The sequence below is a fragment of the Cyprinodon tularosa genome, unplaced genomic scaffold, assembly GCF_016077235.1.
Source record: "Cyprinodon tularosa strain WSP-4 unplaced genomic scaffold, ASM1607723v1 ctg663, whole genome shotgun sequence".
Classification (NCBI taxonomy): domain Eukaryota; kingdom Metazoa; phylum Chordata; class Actinopteri; order Cyprinodontiformes; family Cyprinodontidae; genus Cyprinodon; species Cyprinodon tularosa.
Genome location: NW_024039411.1, coordinates 320,444 through 329,754, shown reverse-complemented (window position 1 = coordinate 329,754; position 9,311 = coordinate 320,444). Strand labels below are relative to the sequence as shown.

Below are 9,311 nucleotides of genomic sequence, written 5' to 3'. Positions count from 1 at the left end.
CTATTGGCAGACATCCATTTAAAATGTAGGCAACGGCATGAAAAAAGTGGTTTCTACTTTTACTTTTATACTTTAAGTAAATTTACAAGAATGTACTTTGTTACTTTTACTTGAGTAAAGAATTTTAATCAGTACTTCCACTTTTACCAGAGTATTTTTTAACACAAGTATCTGTACTTTTACTCAAGTACGGAAAGTGAGTACTTTTGCCATCTCTGTTAATTGACCTTTAAAGTATCTTTGGGGTTTCAGAAATCCAGATCAGGTAATCCAGATTATTTGGAATAAATCCAAATTGAACAGCAAATATTTAATAAATTATGATTTAACTCAACGTTAATATTTCAAATAAAAAATATGAATAAAGAGATAAAAAAATTTTTATCAATCCTATCAGAAATTGTGTTTTTTTTTTCTTCTTGTTGTCCTTAAATCTAAATTCTCCAAGTAAATAAAGAGTCATGGTCCTAAAATGAGCATAAAATCAAAATGATCCTTTCAGGTGGTCATATTTTTTCTAAATGATAAATTAAACTGCTGTTTAAGCCTCAAACATAATTATAGTACGATGAATACTTTTCTGTGCCATGGGGTAAACGCTCCCCGTTTAGACTGCAACAAACCCAGCATCCCGGGCGGTTCTTCCCCTGACAGGCCGGTTTATTGAGGGTCATGATGCGGGCGTGGCTTGTGGGCAGTTTTTGATGGTGTAGTTGAGTTCTCTGAAGGGCTCTGACAGACGCGGACCCTGCAGGCGGGACAGCAGGGTTGTCCGACGGATGCTGCTGTCCGAGTCCTGCTGCCGCAACCTGTCCCGCAGCAGGTAACAACACGGCAGAAGGCCGAAAAAGTCGGAGAGGAGGTGGCCGCTGAAGATCATGTAGATCCAGGGGTTGCAGCAGCTGTTGAGGCTGGCTAGCAGGGCTGACAGCGTCACGGCTGGGTTCTCAGAGTCTGCAGGAGGGGAAGAATCATACATCAGGCTTTCTATTGTTTCCACAATGAAGACCTAGTGTGCCAGCCAGAGATGAAATAAGCTGTCATGAGTTAGGCCACACCCATAAAGACAACCATCTTGGATGATTGGAGTGGACAGGGTTAGGGTTAGCTAGTTCAAGCTCATTTGGTAAATTAGGGGACAATCCTACACAATAGAAACTTATATTTCTATTTCACCCTTTAAAACAATATATATGGATGGATGCAGTCATGGTGTGCTGGATGTACAGTGAAGCCAAATTAAACAAAACTTCAAAAACATTCAGGAACATTCAGGTTCTGCTGAAAAGATCTAAATGCAAAATAATTCCTTAAGTTCCTCATTCAGTAGCAGATATTTCCCAAGATATAGTGGTACGTTCACACCGGACGCGCTTTGGGCAGCAGAAGCAGCACATCTTGATGCTTCTCAGCATCTGAGGCGCGTGAAACGCTTCACAAGCAGCGGCTGCAGGAGTTGGAAAAAATAGATTTTATCTGCTGGACGCGCCGCATCAACCAATCAGAGAAGCTGATCTGGGAGCTGGCAGGGAGTCAGACGCAGCACTGCTGATGCAGAGCGCTATGATCACTCCTCTGAAACAGTTTATTAACGCCTAAATTAACTTCAAATGTAGAAACCTGCCGAGAAAATATGTTCGCTTTTATTATCCTGCTGCCTGCAGTTTGTTTAGCCTGACGTAGTCCTACTCAATTCTAGTCAGAATGAGTCTGATGCTGCTCCATAGAGCTGTGATTATGGGGCGTGTTTTGAACGAACCAGGAAAAAAAATGCCTCTGCACTCAATTGGATAGACCTACAACCAATAAGAGCAACGGAGTGCGTGACGTATGTTAAGCGACGCATAGTTGTTGTCAACAAAAATCAAAGCGTGCAGTTGCACGCCTAGAATAAGAAGATGAGCCTTGATCGCGTTTCTCTGTTCCTCTTTTAAAATTAATTTGCTGTCGATATCTTCTAGAACAGACCTAATAGCAGAATCTACTCACCTCAACTCTCCAGCGGCAACCATTGTTGTTGTCACCCAAGCGCGCTTTGGTGACGTGGTTGATTACGTTACTGTTGGTCATCTGTCCATCATCGTATAAAGCCCGCCCTGACAATTTGATTGGCCCGCCAGATATTGTGCGAGCATACTCGCGCTACTATTGAGCAATGCCAGACCGAACTTCCCGACCTCAAACGTTGTGGGCGGGACTAAGTTCGGAATGGCACCCAGGCTAGCAGTTTGTAGCACAGACCTGAAAATCGCTAACATCTACTTCCAGCCGCCACCAACAGGAGGGGAAAACCCTGGAGAGGCGAGCGGGCCTGAGGCAGCTGCTGCTGGGGATTCCCAGTGACAGCGCAGCGCCGGTATGTGGGGGTCTGAGCGGCTTCCACAGAGAAATAATCTTTGAAGGCAGGATGGTAATCTGGATGAACTGACTGCACAGACCATGTTTTCAGGAGGACTTTCTCACTTCAACATAGATTCTAACTACTTTCTACCCGCTGATCACAGCTAATATAGCAAAGCTGCTCTCTGGCATCGAACACAGGAGCAGCAGAAGCATCTGGACTCACTTTACTGGACGAAAATCACCTCAGCTCTGATCGGCACGCTGTGGGAACACCAGAGCCGGGTTGAAACACTAAAAGACGTGATATCATGGAACGCAACGTACGAACGTCGACACACCGCACTAGAAGCTTCTGATCTAACAAGCAGAAACAACTCTGGTTCCATTGGATAAACATGGAGCAGCTGCAGTGAGGGAGATTCAGACAGATAATAGAGAGAATAAAGCACACCGACTACGCCCTGGCTTCCTTACTTGTAGCACTCCATTGTTTACTTTCCTGATTTCTGTCACACTGTTGACATCATCAACCTTAATTCAGTGTGATGGTGTCACCAGGGGGATCAGAGACCATGCAGCTGCCAGCAAGAGGTTAGACTAACCTTATTAGCCAATGGGATGGGAGCCATGGGTTGACCCATGTTTAAAAAACACTAGTTTCAGTGGGAGGAGGCTTCAGTGACCCGTTCCCACTATTCCCGGATTTAAACTGGTTTTTCGGCCAGTTAGAAATGTGTACATGACTACCTCAGCAAACCAGGCCCCTCAGACGAGCAACTATGCATCTATTTTCTGTATAGGCTAATATTTCTATATAGACTGCTCTGTGGCCTCCCATTCTTATCTTCCAATCTTGTGACTCATGCAGTAAAGATGCAGCTAATATGACTTCTGAGGGAGATTAAAATAAAACTTAGAACTGATATATATATACTATGGGCAAGAAAATCAGTCTATAATCAATGGGAAGTTTATTATATTTAACAATCTAGCTATTCTTGTGTGTAAAAATTGTTAATGAGTGATAAATATTATTCCTAACGAGTAAATCAGCATAAACACGTCTTGGCAAACGGTCAGGATGGATGAGGGCTGCAGATTTGGGCTTCTTCTACTGATTGATCCAATTTTAAATGGTTTAAACTTTTTTATTTAGCTTTACAGAGAAAAATAAAGGTAATTCTTCATATCATTGAACCCAAACAATGACATGAAATAATAGATGTTAGAGAAGTGTGAATGATTTTTAAATAAAATATAGGAATTCTACTTTACTGCATATTAATTTTATTTTATTCGATATTTCATTTATTACCTTTTTATGTTTGGGGTGAGGAAAAAGAAACAGTTTGCATAAAAATTAAGAAGTTAAGCTTTTTTCTTTTAAAGCTACGTTTTTGAGTATTACGCACATGAATAAACTCTGCGCTAAGTCTCCAGCAGCAACAGAGAGGAGGATGGAAGATGATCGAGGATCCTACCGTGCCAGGAGAAGGTCTTGTCCCACACGGACCACATCTGCACGGTGAAGAACGGAGCCCAGCACACCACGTAGGCCACCACGATCACAAAAGTCATCTTGACCGTGCGTAATTTGGCGCGGGAGATGGTGGAGACGCTGCTCACAGAGCTCCAGCCCAGGATCCCGCTCTTGGTGGCCTCCACCACCGCGTCCGCGCTCTTCCTGCGGGTTTTGCACTTCAGGTTCCTCCAGATCGCCCTGCAGATGAACCCGTAGCAGAAGACCAGCACCGCCACGGGAACCAGGAAGATCCCAGCCGTGATCCAGGTGATGTAGGCGCGCAGCCCCCACGGCTCCACGAAGTGCCCCCAGCAGTCGTAGACGGCCGATCCGGGCCGCACCTCGCTCAGGGAGAAGATGCAGTACTGCGGGGTGCTGAGGACCAGGCTGCACGCCCAGGTGGAGCTGATCATGATGTAGGCGCGCCGCGTGGGCTGCTGGAGGGTCTGCAGCGGGTGGCAGATGGCGATGTAGCGGTCCAGCGTCATCATCACCATCATGTAGGTGGAGGCGAACATGCCCAGAACCTGCAGGTGCTTCACGATGCGGCACAGAAAGTCCGGCCCGTAGAAGCGGAAGGTGACCTCCCAGCAGAGCTGCGGCAGAACCTGGAAGAAGGCGACCACCAGGTCCGCCAGGCTCAGGTGCTTCATGAACAGGTGCATCCGAGACAGCTTCCTGCGGCTCCGGTACATGGCCAGCAGGACGCTCAGGTTCCCCACCACCGCCGCCACGAAAGCCAGGCTCAGGACCGTGATCTCGATCTTGGCCACCTCCTCGTTGCGCCCGAACGGGTCGGTGTCGTTAGTTTTCCCGCTGAGGTTCCCAGCAGACCCCGCCGCTCCAATCTCCAGCTTCTGCGTTAGGTTGAAGACTTCTGTGATGTTGCAGGAGATTTCCGAGGAGCAGAGCATGGTGGCGGCCTCTTCCCTCGGGCGCACGGGTGCCAACCCGCCAGTGCGTAACCGTGACCCGCGGACAGCCAGGCTGTCAGCCTCCCCGGTGCTCAGCTCAGGACGAGCAGGGGAGAATTGGTGAGGTTCAAACTAAAGCAATGTTCCATCTGTGGCGCAAAAACGCAGCTGTGGATCCGTCTGCTGTACAGCGCCCTGCGCCACTGATCAGCTCCCTGCATCCAGTCACTCCACACAAAACCCTCTGGAAGCCCTGCGCGCACACGCTGCACCTAACCACACCTCCCACGCCAAAATAACATTTCCACATCTGCGTTTTGTCACATTACACAAACACATAAGCTAGTTTTATCAGAATTTTATGTGAAAAAGAAAAAAGTTGTGCATCCGGGAGGAAAAGCTGGTTTATCCAGCCCTCAGAGTCCAGGCTGCAGGGTTGGTTCCCACCGGCTCTAAACATCTATGTTTGCATACAGCCTTTAGCAAAGCAGCTCAAACTCAGTTAAACTAAACCTAGTCTGAAGTTCTGCTTTCAGATCTTGTGAAGTACCAGTAGGGATTAGGGCTGAGCTTTGATAGGACATCCAGCTGGAAGGAGGACTTCAAGATAAAACCTCCTCCCATCAACTCTGATCAGCTTCCTGTCCAAGCAGGAAAGAAAAAAAAAAGAAACTTTTCCACAGCATGATGCTGCCATAACCGTGTTTTACTGTCAGGACTGAGAATTCAGTATTAAATTTACCCCATTTTCCATCTTTCTTCCTGCTGTACGGGATGTGGCAAGCAGCGATGAGATGACAGGAACGGTTCGATTTAGAGCAAATCTGTGATTAAAAGAATGATATATCCTTAACTAAAAGGAATATTTTCAGATTATTTTCTCTTTTCCTAATTCTTCATCTTTTCCAACAAATTAAATTTAGTGGTAGAAAAAAAATCTTGCATATTCAAATTGAGTGGAGGGGGAAAAAAAACTTTTTTTTTTCTTAATTTAAATAATGCTCCTAAAAATATACCCGTAACCCACTTCCTGAAAAAGCAGTTTAAACCCAGAAATCAGATTTTAGTGGCAGTGGGAACACTTCACTGATTTGCGTCGACTCTCGCCAAGGGAGTCAGGTTAAAATTGCGTTCAAATTACTCGTCTCTGATCGGCATACGATGGGAACACAAAGGCCTGGGTCGACCCGCCGTTTGACATGATCTGCTTGCATTCGATTAACAATGCACAGTGCTGGTGAGAGATACGGAGGGAGAAAAGAGCCAAACAATAAAGAAGACTGACCAGCTCTCTTCCATTGTTTACTTCCCTGGATTCTGTCGCAACCAAGTATGATGGCGTCACCAGATACGGAGCGGTGGGCAGAAGGAGGCCAGGCAGCTTGCAGACAGGGGGTCAGACCGGCTTTTTTTTACCGATGGGAAAGGAGTCGAATGTCGATTGTTAGCAGGTCGACGTATGTTTGCAAAAAATTCTTTCAAAGGGAAAGAGGTTTTAGTGCATATTTAGATATGAGATTTATTCAAATTAGGACAAAAATAAATAAACTAACTTTCAAGTCTAAATAATTTGATATAGCGTAACTGAACCTGCTGAGCCTTAAGAAAGACTGAAGTTAAAAAAAAGGTTTTTAAAGAACTGCTTTTCATGGTTAGTCTGTTTCAAATTCACTCTCCCTGCCATAGACTTCTCTGTAATACTAAAGAAAGTGATTAGCATTGCTTTTCATATTGATGCAATATTATTTATCCGTTAAATAATGTGATTCAATGTTGCCCAAATGAAAAAATATACTGATTCAAGCATAGAAAATTGAGTGGAAGGAAAACCTGGCGATAATAGCAGCCTTAGAGGGGATAGTTAAACAGAATGAATCCAGAAGTAGAGGGAGCTTCACAAGGAGAGGACTGAAGCTGGAGCACGAAGAGCCACAACGCACAGAAGAACCCCACATGTGGACTCTAAGCGTCTTACCCTGGCTAAGGAGAAAACTATCTGGACTGTTGCTCAGTAATCCAACATCATTTTTACAGATGAAAAAAAAAAGAATTATTGTTTTTTTTGGCAATCAAGGCTAATCAATTCCAGTAATTAATGCAAAAGGAGCTCAGACAGGGTAGTGAGTTTATAAAAATGAACACACTTTTCAAAAATCTGACCTTACTTGGGAAAAATGCATTTTTTTTTTTACTTTTTGTAAAATAATTGACATAATTTTGTTCCTTCTAGTATCAAAATCCAATCAGCAAAGCCTGAGAAGTAGGAAGAGTAAATTACGGTGGCCCTGAAGTGCAAACTGCAACTACAAATCTAAAAGCGCAACTACATTAAGAAAAACAAAACTACATAAAGCAAAGCGCAACTACATAAAGCAAAGCGCAACTACATTAAGAAAAACAAAATTACATAAAGCAACGTGCAACTACATTAAGGAAATCGCAACTACATCAAGCAATGCACAACTACATTAAGGAAATCGCAACTACATAAAGCAAAGCGCAACTACATTAAGGAAATCGCAACTACATAAAGCAAAGCGCAACTACATTAAGGAAATCGCAACTACATAAAGCAAAGCGAAACTACATTAAGGAAATCGCAACTACATAAAGCAAAGCGCAACTACATTAAGGAAATTGCAACTACATAAAGCAAAGCGCAACTACATTAAGGAAATTGCAACTACATAAAGCAAAGCGCAACTACATTAAGGAAATCGCAATTACATTAACCTACTGGAAAAGGTAGGTACCAGTGGGAAACATGAGACATCGCTGATTGGACGACGGCGCCGTTTGACCCTTGAACCGGAAGTTGCGTTGTCTGAACAGTCCAGCTTCTTTTAAGTGTGTCTTCAGTGTGCGCAAACTAACGAAATTTCGTGATTAGTCTTGAGCATATCCAGTATCGTCTCGTACGTATGTCCTGATTCAAAATGTTTGGGGCGCCGACAATATCCATGTTTTCAAAAGCCGCAGCAGGCAGAATGACTTCCGGTTCAAGGGTCAAACGGCGCCGTCGTCCAATCAGCGATGTCTCATGTTTCCCACTGGTACCTACCTTTTCCGGTAGGTTAATGTAATTGTGTTTTCCTTAATGTAGTTGCGCTTTTAGATTTGTAGTTGCAGTTTGCACTTCAGGGCCACCGTAGTAAATAGTTCTATTGTTAAAAAAAAAACTGTAGTTTTTTGAAATATAGATTAAAAACTTTCCAGACCAACTGCAGCTGTTTGATGTAATCCTCATCAAATTAACAATGACTGCCCCTTAGGTACCACTTCAATGAGTCTGTGTGACATTAATGGCTCTGTGTTAATAGCCAGATATCCTTGGAGGCTGAGCTTGTTTTCTAATCACAGAGGATAAACTTCTGCCTCGCTACTGATGGGAAAGAGAAACTCCTACAGGCAGCGTGGAAACCAGATTAAAGTTTCAGCATCGCCTTAAAGATCAAGGCAAACCCTTATCAGAGGCGACAACCTGAAGCTCCTCAGGACCTTTGTTTGGTGGAGGACTGTAGAGTATAATTTAAAGTACCTGCAGATCTCTGCAAACAGCTTGGCTCTTCTCCACTTTTCAGGTTGAGGATAGATGCTCTGACATAACAGGTTCAGTCATCGTCCAGCTGCTCAACCAGCCAAGATTTATTTGCTTTTCTGTCCGTCTGAATGTGAAATCCTTCATTTTAAGGTTCTGCTGTGATTCTTCATGCTTTGCCATTTTCTGTTATCTTCGCTGTTTGCCATATCCATTAACTGGGTGTTTTAACGTTTATTTCTCGAGTATTGTTTTAGTTTTTTTGTAATTATTAGTTTCTCTCATCCATTTTTTCCTCGTTGATCTCCATCAGTCGTTTCTCCCTCAGCCGGAAGGTTCACACCTGTTTTGTTCTCGTACTTTGCTCCCGAACATCGGATTATGGCGCTGAAAGTTTTAGATCAAACAAAGACAACGATAACCTCAGTAAACAGAGGAAAAAGTTTTAAAATCATGATTTTAGAATAAGAATAAAGAGATAATTGTTATAAAATCCACCTGGCAACATGAAGTAGGCATTAAAGGAAAAGTCATATTCAGGATTAAAACTTTTTAAAGTACTTTAAGTATGAAATTGTATACGTACTTTTGAATAAGTTATCAGTGTTTTTAATTCAGAGTAATTTCCATGTGAATGTGCTTTACTGGAGGCATCCATGTTTGTCAAAGAACACTACTGCCACCTACTGGTTAGTGACATTGTAACGGTGCAGTATCGGCTGTTGATCAAGTCCCAGTGCTGTATCTGGTGTTTGTCACAACGCGCTATTATCCAAGTCATCTTGAAAACATTCTTCTTCCAAATGTTGGCTACATATTACGGGTTTTTTCTCTGGCCAGAAGTTCGATGGCAAATCCTCCCTCTTCAAGTTGGCGATCCAACGACCAACCCGTCCGTGGAGGATCAGGAATCAGAAAGGTGGAATAACTCTTTTTTTCACTTTTACCCGATGTATTCCAGCATCCAGCTGCCATGCACGTGGGCATTGTCAGT

General features: G+C 43.6%; 1 protein-coding gene across 1 annotated transcript; it reads right to left on the bottom strand.

The window, feature by feature from the left end:
- Window positions 1-399: 399 nt before the first annotated feature.
- Window positions 400-5,013, bottom strand: LOC119771288 (arg8-vasotocin receptor-like). Its single transcript, XM_038267145.1, has 2 exons — window positions 3,825-5,013; window positions 400-954 (listed from the first exon to the last, which is right to left on the bottom strand). The coding sequence occupies exons 1-2, from the start codon at window positions 4,777-4,779 to the stop codon at window positions 671-673; spliced, it is 1,239 nt and encodes a 412-aa protein (XP_038123073.1). The 5' UTR covers window positions 4,780-5,013; the 3' UTR covers window positions 400-670.
- Between the last annotated feature and the right edge of the window lie 4,298 nt (window positions 5,014-9,311).